General features: G+C 47.1%; 1 protein-coding gene across 6 annotated transcripts in view; it reads right to left on the bottom strand.

The window, feature by feature from the left end:
* The window catches only part of FRMPD3 (FERM and PDZ domain containing 3), a 79,128-nt gene that overhangs the window by 24,050 nt on the left and 39,346 nt on the right, over positions 1–15,732 (bottom strand). For 5 of the 6 annotated variants that reach the window (XM_023248972.2, XM_045050634.1, XM_045050638.1 and 2 more), the window contains 7 exons: positions 14,878–14,985; positions 12,002–12,133; positions 10,506–10,625; positions 5,467–5,603; positions 5,011–5,137; positions 2,896–2,985; positions 1,037–1,216 (listed from right to left, as the gene is read on the bottom strand). In XM_023248972.2, the coding sequence (XP_023104740.2) occupies positions 1,037–1,216; positions 2,896–2,985; positions 5,011–5,137; positions 5,467–5,603; positions 10,506–10,625; positions 12,002–12,133; positions 14,878–14,985 (894 nt within the window). Of the gene's footprint in view, positions 1–1,036; positions 1,217–2,895; positions 2,986–5,010; positions 5,138–5,466; positions 5,604–10,505; positions 10,626–12,001; positions 12,134–13,518; positions 13,669–14,877; positions 14,986–15,732 lie in introns of those variants that run through there. The other variant, XM_045050637.1, reaches the window with a different exon arrangement.

Genomic DNA, 15,732 nt, shown 5'->3' with positions numbered 1-15,732 from the left:
TATCTGTCCATTTGGCTTTTTACCCAACAACATCAGAGGAGGGCAAGATCATTGGTTGAGGAAGTGGCCACAAGCCAATTAGATATCAGCTCCAGGCAGGTTCCTAAACCAATGGGAATACTAGGAATCACAGGTGGAAAAATTAACATAGTAAAGTTTTCTGGATTTCACAAAGACAAAAATAAGTAATTTGCTCTTTTAGAAACAGCAAACACTCCATCTCTTAATCTGCTAACAACATCTCCCTGTGGGAAATCCTTTAAGAAAGGAAAATTGCACCTCTTCTAATAGCTTCCACCAGCTGGCAGGCAGGCCTGCCCCCCGCCCAACTGGTTACTGGGTGTTCAACATGAGAGCCATGGAGGGGGTGGCTGACCACAGCGGCCAGACTCTGCACAGGTAACAGTTCCTTGCCAGTCTGAAGGAGCTGATCTATGAGAAAAGTTCTAAGATTCCAGAAGAGCTGGACTTTGGGAAGTAAGATGTGGGTGAGGCTCGGCCTGTTCCCCATCTTCCCAGGCTTCCTTGGGTCTGTCCATATATTCATATACCTCCTCCTCCACGATTGCAAGTGTGTATGCCTATGGCAGGGCTCCCCAACTGGTGTGTGCATATCTCTTCAGCCTCTGGGGAGGCCAGGCAGGGCCCAGAGAGGCCAGAGTCTGTGGGCTGGACTCTTTATCCCACTGTTCCACATGAATGTCATTTTCTATGTGTGCTGTGACACAAGAAAGATTGGGAAGCTACAGCCCGGGGGTAGCTCTGAGTTCAATTCCCCTGCCTTCTGCTGAAGACCTCTTGTGGGTTGATCTGATGCTTCCCAGCCTTCTCCAGCACTGGCTGACCCTAATGTGTGGTCAAGATAGCATGTCCCACAGGGTTGAGAAACAAAAGAAAGATGAGCCTAAAGGGACCCTGGATCTGAACCACTTCAGAATCACCGGCTCTCACTGAAAAGGCTCAAGTGCTCTTTACTTCTTCCTTTGTTCCTAAGGCCTGTCCCTGGAGAGAAGTAGCTCCTCAAAGCTGGGCTTACCTTGGCATCCATGATGCTGGTCTCCACCCGGGCCACGCCCTGGTTCTCCCGGAACAGCTGGATCTTACTGATCTTGCTGAATTCGGACAGCACAGTGGTGAGGTTGGTTTTGAGGTCGATAACATGGCTAATGCCGTGACGGGGTCCCACCAGAAGAGTGGTGGCTGACTGCTTCTCATCCTGGTACCCAAGCGTGGAGGGCAGCATTCACCGAAAGGAGGGCAGAGGAGGTGGCCGATGAGGGGGGAGGAAATAGAAAACAGGCATTGAACTGGTTCTGCTGGGACGTCTGGAAACATCTGAGGCTTAGTGCCAGGACAGGAGGACAACCTCAAGGGGAAAATGGTCTGGGATGTTTCTGTCCCCAGGGCAGGGCCCCAGGTCACTGGTCTAAATGGACATCTTAGCCTCCACAATAGGCTGAGTGAGGTGGTCAGTGGCAAGGCTGGCTCTAGCAAAATTGTGAGCTTTGTTTTTAAAGCTCTGCAGCATCTTCTTCCTACCAATCTCCAGGGATTTTCCATTTGCTGCTACAGGTCACTCGCAACCCCCCCACCCCACCCAGTGCTCTACCTGAACAGGTGGCATCCTGTTTTCCTCTTTACCTCCCTACCCAAGAGCCACTTAAACTCGCGCTTCCCACCTAGTGCCAAAAGCAAAACTGCCATTCACTCTAAGGTGTTAAGGAGTTGATTGGGTGCTTAATAGCAGGGTTGGGATGGAGAGTGTGGGGGGCATCTCCTTCCTTAAGAAGCTATTTGCCTTTTAACTGGCACTCCAGCAGTCTTAACCCAAAGGAATGGCGGAATGGCCCCAGTGGCAGAGGGGATGTGCAGGGGTGGGGGGTGTAGAGGGAGGGGGCAGTAGGCTTTCAGGGATCTGCAAATCCAAGTATGTAAATGTCTACCTTTGCACCTGGTGGGCTGGATTCCCTTAAGTGGTCCTGACAGGCTGCTGGGCACCATCAAGCCTCGGCCCTCTGCTGGCCCATTCCCTGGAATTAGCATCACCCCAAGGAACCTCTTTATGTCTGCTCTAGACACTTTGATAAGCGGTTTTCCATCAGTGTGCCCCACGAACATGACAGCGTGTTCCCCAGAGCATGACAAGCACCTGGATCCAGTCCGCAAAATGATTTGAATTTCCTTTCACCACAGCTCACTAGGGTGAATTAGCCTGGGGCACAGGTTGGGGGGGTACCAGCTGTGCCCCGCTATAGAGAGGGATGTTTCTGCAGTGGGGGCCCTGGGCAGGTAGGGGGAAGTACACAGACTCAGAAAGCCTGGGGTGGGGGGCCACATCAGGCCCACCGCCAGTGTTTGTATGGTCCAGAAACTAAGAATGCGTTTTACATTTTTAAATGGTTGGAAAAAACTCAAAAGAACCATGTTTGGTGCCATGTGAAAATCACATGAAAATCAAATTTCAGTGCCCATAAAGAGATATTGGAATACAGCCATGCTCATTTGTTTATGCACTGTCTATGGCTCTATTTGCACTACAATGGTGGCTAAATAGTTGCGACAGAGACCTGGGTGGCCTGCAAAGCCTAAAATAGGTACTAACTAGCTCTTTATGCAGGAGGTTTGCTGACCCCTGAAATTGAGGAAAGGGGATGCAGAAGGGTCATAGAGGGATATCGTAAACAAATATGGCCTCCTACTTTACCATTTTACCAGAGGCAGGACCAGAACACCACAGGAAGGGAGAGGGAGAAAGAGGAGGAAGAGGCAGGAAAGTCTTTGGAAGTATTTGCTGACAGAGAATGCCACCCTAAAGCTGTAGTGGAGTCTCTCCTGCCCCCCACCCAAGCCCAAGTGCACACGAGGGGTTCCCTCCCGACAACTGCCCTCACTGACCAGGCCCACAGTGTTGAACAAAACGCCTGTGAAGGTCGGAAGTTCATTCAGAATTCGAAGATACTGGAGCTTTGCCTGAATTGCAGAGCCCTGTGGAAACAACCCATCCAGAAACATAAGAAGTCTGAGTTGCACAGGAAAAGTAAACTTGTGTTCTCAGGAAGGAGGGTCAACATCTTAGGACAGGCACCAGTCAGACTAGTCAGCAAGCCACACTGGGAGTGTGAGGACACCCTCAGAAAAACTGCTGGAAGGTTCCAGTTTGGACAACTCTAGTATCCCGTTTCCCTTTCTAAACCTTTCTCCTACCTCCTGATCCTTGGGCCTTCAAAACCCAGCTTACTCATTTTGTTCTTGGGATAATCCTAACACCTTTCCCTAACTCTTGACACCCTGCCTCATCTACATCTCTGTCCTGAGATCCCCTATTGCCACCTTGGTACGGGCCATCCCCAGCCAGGGTTCTTTCCTCTGCCATTCCCTCATAGAAAAGTCTCTATCAGTGGTACCAGCTTCCTCCAGGCATTAGAGCCAGAAACTTGTGTCACACTGGGCTCCTCCCTCGTCCTATCACCTCAGGACCACCAGCCATCACCTTGATTGTACCTCCTAACTTCCTTTCCAGACTATCCATACTCCAATCACTCGACCCCTCCACACTGCTGTTAAGGGCAGAAGCCTAAAACATAAGTGTCATCAGATCAGCTGCCTGCTTAAATCCTTCAGTGGCTCCCTGATGACCCCAAGATGAAGTACAGCCCTTCCCCATGGCACACAAGGTGCTCCAACACACAACTGGCTCCTGCCAGCTTCTCTGGCCTTCTCTCTTGTCCCCCTCCCCAGGCATGTTTCCTTGCACTCTCTGTACTTGCTTATTGCTGAACTATTTGCATTTCTTTCCATGCACAATGTTCTCTTATATCCCTGGGGCTTTGTACAGATGGATCTATCTGCCTGCCTGGGAAAGTCTTCCTCCCCCCTACCTCCCCCTCATCTAGACAAACTCCTGTCTGTCAAGACCCAGCTCTGGCATCAAATGCACCCATTTCTGGCCTTTTCTACCTCCCTAAGGCTGGGCTGGGTGTTCCTCCTCCTCCGTGTTTCCAGGGCCCCCACGCCTGTTGCATCATGTTGTGACTGACTGTCGCAGTGTGCTGTGACTGTCGTGTTTCCCCACTAGCCTGTGCCTGATTTGAGGGCAGAGAGCAGGCAGGCCTTCTTCATCTTTCTGTCTCCAGCCCAAGTAGTGGGGGTCCTCAAAAAAAAATGTTTGCTGAGGAGATGGCTGGGAGCACTGATGTTCTCCCTCTGGGAAGAAAAAAACGATTTGATTAAATATGCACAGCAAGGTAGGAATGGCTTAACTCTCTGGGGAAATTTGCATCTTGAAAGAGAAGCTAGTTGGTGATACAAGGAATCTGGAATGGGTAGAATATATGGGGGCGACTGTGTCCTGTGTCTACATCTGTGTGCTGATTCTAGTGCCTTTTACCACCCTCCAGCCTCCTGGGCAGGAAGCACCAGCAGACTGGGAAGGGCCTGGGACCTTCAGGTCTAGAGGGGAAGGGGGTGGGAGTCCCTCAGAGGGCATTTGAGAATGTGTAGGAGAGCAGGGCAGTAACGTGAGCCTTCCATAGGCTGCCCAGTTACCCATTCTCCAGGTCAGGCCTTGCTGTACCAAGCTGTGCTTCTATCTCCCAGAATTCCCTATGGCAGGACTGATGAATTAGAAAACTAATGAGGAATGGAGCAGTCATTTCCGTGGAAAACATGCCTCCCCAGTGTCCAGTGCTGTCCACACAGCAGGTGCTCAATCAGCACTGACTAAATGGGTGGAATGATCCAAGAATTGCCTCCTCCTGCATCCTGGTCCCTTTGCCTTGAGGATCCTGGGCTCTCTCAGTGACTTGCCTCTGAGCTGTCTCTGGAGGTGGCTCAGGTTTGGGAAAAATCCCTCTCCATAATCATCGCCCATATCCAGCCAAGCTGTCTGTGTACCCAACTCAAAAACAGTGGGGAGGGTCCCCAGGAGGCCAGGCCTGCTGGGAAACCACACAGGAGACCCCCACATTCACTAGGGCCTGAGGAGGGCACCCAATGGATGACAATGGGTACCTTGGTGCCGCTGGAAGGATGTGTTTGGTGGGCCTTCAGTTGCTGAGAGAGAGATTTCCGGAGGTTCTTCTCTTTGATGCCCTGTAGGAGGGAGGGGGGAAGAAAGGGTTCCAGGCCCCATTCCTTCCTAAAATCAGAAGAAAAGCAAGAAATTAGTGAAAGAGACATAAAGTGGGGCAGAGAAAGCAAGATAGCAAGGCAGGAATTGGATCTGAGAGTCAGAGGAAGGGAAGGAGCCTGCGAGAAAAAGAGAGATGGGGGCAGGAGAATCACATTGGCCATAGTTCTCTAGCAGAAGCTATAGCTCAAAAGCATCACAGTCTAGGTGTGAGGAATTCCAATTCTCACTCCCACCCCAGGCCCTCTGTTCCAGAAAAGCATAGCACAGCTCAACCATTGCACTTTCTCCCTCTACAGTGATTTGCCGCCTTCCTGAAGGGCCCTGGCAGAACTCACTCCACATTCTTGAGCGAGATCTTCTGACTAGGTCGAGTGGCTGAGACGGTGATATAGATGTGGAGGGCAGCAAGACCCAAAAGCATCTCCGGCTTGGGGTCCATTCCAAAGCGTTCTCGGATAACATCATTCCGACTCTGCAGGAGAGGGCAGTCCAAACCTATCAGTTTAAAAAGATGTTCCCTTCCCCCCCACCACCTCACCCCTGATCTACTCCCTTGAGTCCCAGAAAAAAATCATGGTGTCAAGTAAGACATCCTAGGTAAAGGGGAGGAGGAGGTTTCTGCCCTTGGGGGAAAGGCAACAGAGGGAACTTAAGTCTCAGGGACACTATTTGCCTCATCCACCAGATACTGGACAGGCTTCTCAATGATAGATACATACAATGGCTAGGCACAAATGGGCAGAACATCTAGGGCACTGCAAAAGTGACACATGGCACCACTCTATGTCCTTCCTCCTGATATAAGAGGCCTTCCTGCCTTTTCTTGGAGGCCTAAATGCATTCCCCAGTCATACAGGGATCCTCTACTAGCTCAGATGGTAATAAAGAGAGACTCTGGGAAGAGTTCTCCATAGGGCTCTAACCCAAAAGCCCAGGATGAGACATGGATTGCAGGGATGGGACAGATATTCTGTTCCTTGGGGTCTGAAGGTTAAAAGCAAAAATGAGTCACTCTTCCCTATGTTATCCTAAAGGGGGTCCCCTGGAGCTACTTGCCAAGGGTATGACAGTCCTCAAACCCTGAGAATTAGAGTCCTAGCTATTGATTCAGCCTTGGTTAGATCAGTTGCTCATTTTGTTGAGGTTAAACCAGGATGAACTAAGGTACTAGGGAGCCACAGTGGTATCACTACAGCATCGGAGAAAGTGGAAAAGGAATGCTTCATCCATGATCATTTATGTAGAAAATCCAATGGTATCTATAAAATACCTATTAAAACTAACAAGTTAGCAAGGTTGCAGGATATAAGAGGAACATATATAAACCAATTGCATTTCTACATGCTTATGACAAGCAATTGGAAATTCAAATTAAAAGTCAAAACCATTTACAGTAGCATCAAAAATATATAATTAGGGATAAATCCGTAAAAATAAGTGAAAGGCCTGTACACTGAAAACTAGAAAATACTGATGAGAAAAATTAAAGAAGACCCAAATAAATATAGAAATATACTGTGTTCATGGGTCAGAAGACCCAGTAAGATGTCAATTCTCCCCAATCTGATCTATAGATTCAACACGATCTCAATTAAAATCACAGCAGATTTTTGGTAGAAATTGACAAGTTAATTCTAAAATTCAATGCAAAGGACCAAGAATGACCAAAGAGTGTTCTTATTTGAGAACAAAGCTAGAAGATAAACACTACCTGATTTTAAGATTCATAAAGCTATAATAATCAAGAGTGTGATGTCGACATAAAAATAGACAAGTAGATCAATAAAGAGTTCTGAAACAGACCCACACGTATATAGACAAGTGCTTTTTGACAAAGGTGCAAAGGTACTACAGTGGAAAAATAACAGTCTTTTTAACAAATGGTCCAGGCACAGCTGGATATATCCATAATACAAAAAAAAAAAGAAAGAAATTTGATCACTAACTTGTACTGCCTAAAAACTTTATGTCAACATGGATCACAGACCTAAATGTAAAAACTAAAATGATAAAACTTCTAGAAAAAAAAAATAGGAGAAAATCTCTGTGACCTTGAGATTTTATAGATATGACATCATGAGCATGATCCATAAAAGCATTATCTGTCAGAGAACAAATTGTATCATCAAAATACAAACACTTGCTCTGTGAAAGACACTGTTTAGAGACTGAAAAGAGAAGCCACAGACTGGGAGAAATAACATATCCAACAAGCAACTCATATCCAGGATATATGAGGAAGTCTCATAACTCACTAATAAGAAGACAACTCCAGTAAAAAAGCAGGCAAAAGATTTGGAAAGACACTTCAGTAAAAAAGATGCGTGTTGGCAAACAAGCACACAAAAAGATGTTCAACATCATTAGTCATTGGGAAAGTGCAAGTGAGATACCACCGAGATGCCACTGCATACTATTAAAATGCCTAAAAACTGGGGCACCTGGGTGGCTCAGTCGGTTAAGTGTCAGACTTCAGCTCAAGTCATGATCTCACAGTTTGTGAGTTTGAGCCCCGCGTCGGGCTCTGTGCTGACAGCTCAGAGCCTGGAGCCTGCTTCGGATTCTGTGTCTCCTCCTCTCTCTGCCCCTCCCCTGCTCAGTCTCTGTCTCTCAATAATTAATAAACTTAAAAAAATTTTTTTAAATGCCTAAAAACAATACCAACAATACCAAGTGTTGATGAGGATGTGGAGAAACTGGAACTCTCATACATGGCTGGTGGGAATGTAGAAAATGGTACCACCACTTGGGAAAACAGTATTGGAGTTTCTTTTTAAAAAAAATTAAAGAGAGATCTGCTGTACAATCAAACCATTCCATTCTTAGGTATTTGCCCAAGAAAAAAGGGAGCATGTGCCATACAAAGACTTGTGCATGAATGTTTGTAGAAGCTTTGTTTGTAGTAGCCAAAACCTGGAAACAACCCCAAAGTCCATCAGCAGGTGAACTGATAAAAACATTTTGGTACATCCATACTGTGGAATACCACTCAACAATGAACAGGTATGGGGTCATGGTACACACAAAAACAAGGATAGGTCTCAAAATCATACTTGGTGAAAGAAGCCAGACCAAAATAAATGTACAGACTGTATGATATCATTTATATAAAACTCTAGAAAATGCAAGCCAATCTATAGTGACAGAAAGCAGGTCAGTGATTGCCTGGGAATGGGGGGTGGTGAATTACACAAAAGCCTGAGCAAACTTTTGGGGGCAACAGATATGTTAAGTATTTTGATTGTGGTGATGGCTTCATAGGTATAAACATATGTCAAAACCTATCAAGTTGTTATTTTAAATATGTGCAGTTTAGGGGAGCCTGGGTGGCTCAGTTGGTTGGGTGTCTGACTTCGGCTCAGGTCATGATCTCACAGCTCGTGAGTTCAGGCCCCACGTCGGGCTCTGTGCTGACAGCTCAGAGCCTGGAGTCTGCTTCGGATTCTGTGTTTCTCCCTCTCTCTCTACCCCTCCTCCGCTCATGCTCTGTCTCTCTCTGTCTCAAAAATAAATAAACATTAAAAAAATTTTTAAAAATATGTGCAGTTTGTGTATCAATGAGACCTCCATAAGGCTGTTCAATATAAAAAAGAAGGAATTACAGGTGAAGTCCATATTATCACGAAGGGGAGAGAGAGGGTGGACATGGTCTTGACACTAGATTCCAAAATCATTGGAATTAAAAATGACTCCCAGGAGAAGAAATTTAAGGCCAAAAGAAATGAGAACTAACCTTATAAAATTCATAGAGGAACCACAACTCATTGCCCCCTAGAGCACTGGTTTGGGAGCCCAAGGTTGTTTGAGAAATGTTCCCAACATTTTAGATAGCTAGAAGGGCAACCATGATGTTTCACAGCACATCTTCAGGTGTCACTATTGCAGACATCATCAGAGATGAGTTTTGAGCCTATTTTTCTCTTCTCCTCAAGCACTCTGTATGTTCCATGGGCACCTAAAACTCAATACATCCCCAAAATGAACTCATCTTTTTCCCAAACCCACTCTACTTGTATTCCTTAACTTGGAGAATGATACCACCTCCACTAGACACTCATTGAATCTAAGACCATTGATTTTCCCTTTTAATTATATTTTGAATCCCACCCCACCCCATCTATCACTGCCCTGGTTCTGGTCCCCATCATCTCTCCTCTGGATAACCGTAACAGCTCCCTAGCTAGTGTACTTCCTCGGCACTATGTAACCTTTCAAATTTGCTCATCTGACTAGGTTACTCTCCCTTCAACATTTCTGTACCCCCACCCTACAGCAGAATTTCTCTACCCTGGCTACACATTCAAATTGCTTGAGGGATTTAGAAAATATTAATGTTTTGATTTGGTCTTGGGTGGAGCAGAACTTTTTTTTCCCCAAACCTTCCCAGATAATTCTAATGTGCAGCTACAGTGAAGACCCACTGCCCTGAAACAGTGGTTCCCAAACTCCAATGGGCATCAGAATCCCTTGGAGAGCTTGTTAAAACACAGGTCTAAATCACTTTGAAGCCTGTGCCTGTCATGACGTGTCAAGCCCTTCACCACCTGCTTCCCGTCTCTCCCATTTCATTTCTTATTGCTCCTTACCTCACATTCTGAACTCCAGGTAAATAAGTTACTCATAGTTGTCTCATCAGAGCATGCTGTTTCATGCCACCAAGACTTTGTAGCTGCAAGTCCCTTTGCCTAGAATGTGCCCCCTCCACTCCATGTCTGTACACAGCAAACTTCTACTCGTCCTTCAAGGCTAAGAGTGTGCATGTATTGCTTCCTCTGTGAAGCCTCCACTATCCTCCATCCAAGAAGAGTTGGCAAACTGCCTCCTCTTGGCTGCTCTGACTGACACTGTACCCTGCCATCATTACAGGACTGTCCCACTGTTTTAGATTTACTTGTGTATATGTCTGTCTATGAGATCCAGAGAGCTAGGACAATTTATTGTTTACCTTGATTGGCAGCACCTAGCACAGGGCCTGCTCCAGAGTCAGTGTTCAGCAAATGTTTCTGGATGAACTGAATTCGGAATCATCTCCTTAATGGAGCTAGGCATTGGGGGTTGAGTCACCCTATTACCCAAGTGGGCTCAGTAAATCTTGGGATCCTGTGATATTGACAGAATTTCTTGGGTTGCTTGCTCCTGAAAAACTGATGAGATCTGTCTAGACAGAGAGACAGGACTTGAGCCACAGCAGGCTCCAGTCACCAGGCTAAACAACTTGGCCATGGCCTACGATGGTAGCAGAAAGGGAAAGGGCTTTCAGGACTACCTGGAGGTTGGAATAACTTACATAGCAACTTCACAGTGATGGCAGAACAGCCTGACTGCTTGCTAGTCCACTGGTCTGTCTGTCTGTTTATCCCCAATCAGACTCTACCTGGATGTACAGGTACTCAAAAGCAGCAGGATCCCGGCGCAACAGTTCCACGGGGTCTTTGGGAAAGAAGCTTATTCGGAAGAGGCATTTCATTCCTTGATAGTGTGTCCGCTGTACGACCTGAACACCAGGATGAGAGGTGGGAGGAAAAGACACCTGGGAATCAGTAGCTGTAGCAAAGAGAGCCAGCAGGGTGACCCCTCAACGTGGGGCTTGGGGTGGAGGTAGGGTGCTGCTTATCATGGTCTCCCACCTGGCCCTTTCCAATTATCCTCAGAGGAAAGGTCTTGCCTGCCCTTCTGGTCCAAGGGGACTAGAATTTTTGAATCACTTAACCAGGACATGGCCTTCATCAACAACTGGGTCTAAGGCCCAAGACAAGAGGTGGGAAGAGAGGGTTCCTGGGAACTTCTCTGACTCTTTTCTCACTGTGGGGCCAATGCCTTTACCTTGTAGAGCGGCTCAGCTGCAAGCAGGGTACGTTGCTGATTAAAAGCCAAACCAAAGATTTAAAATCCCATTTGGAGGTACAGGTGAAACAAGTTGGTAATATATTGGTAATTGCTGAAGCTGCCTTGGGTAACGAGGATTCATTATACAATTCCTTCTACTTCTGTGTATGTTTGAGATTTTTTTTGTAATAAAAAAGTTTAAAATCCCATTTGGCAAAAGAGACCAATTGGATTCACAAGGCCTCTTGAGAGGCTGGAGGTGCTTAGGCCCCCCTTCCAAGCTACTAATCTTCCCTTCACAGGTGGGAACGCAGGAGGAGTCTCTGGACTGCATTTGGCTGAGAGCTAAACTTGAAGAATTTCTTTCATAAAATCCTTTCATTTTTGTGTGTGTCTGATTTTGATTTTTACTATGCTTCCATGTAGGCATTTCCTCCCCAACTGTCCCTCTCCAATTCCTTCCCCCCCTCTCTGGGAACACTGGTTGGCCCTGGTTGGCCTCTCTGACTCTTCTTGGTGATTTGCCGTTGGTGAAATGCTAGCCAGCTTCCCCAGTCTCTCTCTTTCCTACTCTGCCTTGGAAGTTGATGTGGGTGACATGCTGCCCATTCTGGGCCCCACTCAGCCCATTCTCAGCCCACACTTGTCCTGGCCTCAGTGGTCTCAGTACGCTCCACTTGTTGACCTTTTCATATTAAAGCCTTCATCTGAAGGCCACGTTTCCTCTGAAGCAGGGCTTCCAGGACACAGGATGGTTGACACTGCTGTTCATGTTAGCATTCCGGGAGCCATGCAGTGACCCATAACCCCACACCTTCCCCATTAGAGACCAGGACTAACAATCTTCATGCCCTTCTTATGTCATGAGGAATATCATTGAAAGCCTGCTGGATGTGGTTAGTATAGACCTCACTGTGAACCATAACTTCTGGGATCCGGCTGAGCAAATTGTTTTGAATTTTCCAGAAAGAGAGTGCCTGGAGTCCTCTTCTCTAGTAGAGGCCACATGCAAAGTTCTCGAGCCAGGCTAAAGGAGTTACTTACATAAGCCAGGGGTTGCTTGTCCTGGAGAAGCAGGAACTTGTGGTTCTGTTCTGGCCCGGCATACTCAAGGACAAGAGCAAAGTGCTCAATGTACCTCAGGGAAAGACGGTCCTGTAATGTTACGATCACATCCTGTGGAAGAGAAAAGAAGAGCCTTGAGAGGGAGATACATTCCATTTCTAAGCCACTCTCAGCACCAAACATGGAAGAGGGAGATGGAGCACCAAGAAAGATGGTCCTGGGGAGGGGGCTGAGGCTAGGGAGTGGCCAGAGACACAGGCCTTTATAGTGGCCCATGCATTCTCCAGGATAAGGAGAGTGACCCATGAGTACTTGGGCCCTGGGGAACACCAAAAAGTGCAGGGGGTAGAGGAAGGTGTTTTTGAACTTGGCCCAGCCAGGCATATGACAAAGGAAGGTCATGTCCCTCCCTCCCTCCTTTTCTCCTTCCATTCAACAACACATTTTCTGAGTGCTTACTAAGCAAGTCAATGAATAAGGAAGACACTGTGCTGGTTGTTCCTTCACCTTACATAAGTCAGAATGTTCACTGTAGTTTGTTTATCAACTCTTTACTTAAGAATTAACAAGACCGAGAGCCACAATTATGTGATTAAAAAGAATATTTCTGGATTCATAATCTAAATTGAATGACTCGAGTTACTGGCAGGATGTTCATTTTTGATTGTTGCTGGCTTTCAGAGACGATCAATTTGGCAACTTGAGAAATGTGTCCACGCAGAGAAACTGTCACGTGTCTTGTGTACAGTCATAAATCTGACTCCTTCTGGGCTCTGTCTGCTCTGCTGCCCTACTTTTAATATTAGGATGTCTGGAAACATATCCTTGGGGGCCGCCCAAATGTCAGTTTTGAGACTTCTGCCATCTATTTGCTGGGACTTCAGCACACACAGGGCTTCAGTATGCGTGTTCATGGAGTCAGCACAGCTCAGCTCCCCAAAGGCCAGAAGGAAGCAGGCTTGGGAACGTGAAGCTCCCTTACAGCTGGGGTTGCCAAAAAAGCCCCTCAGTGAACAGGAAATGACGCTTAGCTATTCAGATGTTAGGCTGGAAACTGGTGGGTACTTGAGAGTATCTCTTTGTATCATCCAAGCAGTCACAGAGGCGCCAGTGTTGCTGGAGCTCTGGCAGGGACAAATGGGGTTTTCTTTGCAGTTTGGCTGCATTTGGGATTGTGGATGGCCAAGCTGGCGACTGCCAACTGGTATTAGAAGTGTAACAGCTCCCATTCCAGGCTGTTAATTCACCCAGGTACCTCTCAGGGATAAATGGCTTGGCAGCCTATCCAAGTTCCAATGAATAGCCAGTGTACCTTCCCTGAGGTCAGGGTGAGATCACAAGCCAGGGGACACTGCTGGCCTGGAAGGCTGGGACTACCTGGAAGCAACAACAGCGGTGTCATTGTGAGGTAGGAGAATGCTCGAAGAAGCCTCCAAGGGGGAAAAAAGAGGAGTAATTGTTCAGTGCAGAGGCAGGTCTCCAAAGGGCATACCTACCCATGAATGAACACCAAGAAGGATTCCAACACAGAGACATATCCACATCTGGAGGTGGGGCATCTGGACACCCCTCAGTGTCCTAGTTGTATTTCAATGTCCCTCCCATAGGCGAGATCTTCAATGGGCAAGAGACCATCCCAGGAGACCCTAAGAAGTATATTTCAGTCCTATGCCTCCAGGGAACCAACCAGGCCAAAGCCTTCCAAAGAAACTCCAGTTCCATCAACACGGGTTAGGCCCAGTGTTTTGTGACTTGGGTGCTGCCGGCATTTTGGGCAGGATAATTCTTCATCTTTAGGGACTGCCTCACTCCCTGCAAGACACTTAGCATCTCTGCCCAGAGACACTCAATGCCAGCAGCACGCCAAATCATGGGATGACCCCACATCCCCTCAGACATTGCCAAAAGCTGTCTGGGAGAGAAGTGTCAATTCTGACCACCTGATAATTCCTCTCAGGGAAGTTTCTTGGCCCTGGGGTTTCTTTGTTTATAGAATTGTCTTGGCCTCAGCATGGGGACCTCGGGACACCTGTGAGCCAAGGTGGGTTTTCTGGGCAGATGCTATTCCATTGGTTGTATGCAAATTCATTCTGGGGATGGCATTCTCTTTCTGGAAGGAGTCCAGAAAAAGCAGGAAGTGGTTATTTCTATCCCAGATAAGAATTGAACCTGGGGGTTAATCGTTTCATTGCCTTTGCTCCTCAGCACTAAGGGAATCGCTACAACTTTTAGACGGCTGGCTGAGGCTGGCTGAGCTCTTAAGAATCACAGCTCAGTAATTGTTCTTCCTATGAAAGGAAGAGCCAACGGGACTGTGGCTGGACGTTTCAAATCTTGGTTTAGTGTTTAAGATCTGGTTCTTATTTAAAAAGCAAAGCATGGCTAAGCTAATCTCCCAAGAGATTGTGTTTGTTGATTTCTGTGTGTAAATGTGTGTAGACGTTATTGTAGCAATATAAATCACTTTTGCTTTATAAATGGTTTAATGATCTTTAAACTTCTTAGCTCCTAAGAGTCTTGAAGGACCTGGTGTAACATGGACACAAAGCAATCCACTAGTAGGTGTGTACACACACATGCACCCATGCTTCTGCGCATTTGTGCGTGCATGCACACACACACACACACACACACACACACACACACACAGCTGGGCACTCAAATTCTCCCCTCCCCCAACACCCTCATCTGAGGGCTGTGTGTTCTTGCAGACTGGTGCTCCCAGAAGCTGAAGCTCAAAGGCCACCTTGCTCCAGACGCAACTCTGTGCAGACTCAGATAAACCCAGGAACCAGCAGCTCTGTATGCTCCAGAGAGGGCAAATGTTGACCCAAGACAGGACACTCTGTATGTACCTTAACAGTGGTCCGGCCATCAAACGTGAATGATTTGATCTGCCCATTTTCTAAGAAAACCTTCAGGACGTTGGGGATGAGGAGAAGAGCTTCTTTCTTCATCATTTTCTGTGAATAGGCAGGGAAAGGTCAAGGAGAGGGGCTCATTTAGAAGGCAGAGGGAAGCCAGAGGAGGGGTATAAGTAGGAAGAGAAGGGAGAGAAGGAGATGGGGAGCCAAAGATATGGAAGGACGGAGGGACAGAGGAGAGAACAGACCGATGATCACATCACATGCAGATCAGAACCAAATGCTCCAAGAAGACATTGGGCCATATCAAAAGTTCACCCTTCATTTGATGTCACAGCCCACCCCATTCTACCATGGCTCCAAGTTCCACAGCTTTGAGTGGTGCTTGGTCCATAGAGACCATCACTAAAGACCATATGGAAGGCCTCCTTAGGAGCCCCCCTCACTGGCCTGCTCTTATATCCTGACACTTCCCTTTCTGCCAGACTCTTCACACACTGAGGTCACTTCAACATCCATGCCTTTGTTCTGCCCTTCCCTGTCCCCCATGATCTCCTATGTCCTTTCTGACCTGGCCCTGCCTATTTCTCCAGAGTCATGTCTCACTGGTGCAGGTACCCATCCTGCTCTTTCACCCCTCCTTACCTCTGACAATTCATCGTTCAGGGACTGTGTCACTCCCCGCAGGGTACTTAGTATCTCTGACCATGAGACACTAAATGCCAATAGCATGCCAAATCGTCAGGATAACCCAAAACATCCTTAGACATTTCCAAAAGCTCTCTGAGAGTGGGCAGTATTGACCTTGATTGAGAACCTCTGGTAAAGCCGCTTTGTTTTAAATAT

Source organism: Felis catus, chromosome X, assembly GCF_018350175.1.
Source record: "Felis catus isolate Fca126 chromosome X, F.catus_Fca126_mat1.0, whole genome shotgun sequence".
Taxonomy (NCBI): Eukaryota; Metazoa; Chordata; class Mammalia; order Carnivora; family Felidae; genus Felis; species Felis catus.
Note: the sequence above shows the minus strand (reverse complement) of the source record. Positions and strands in the feature narration are given on the sequence as shown.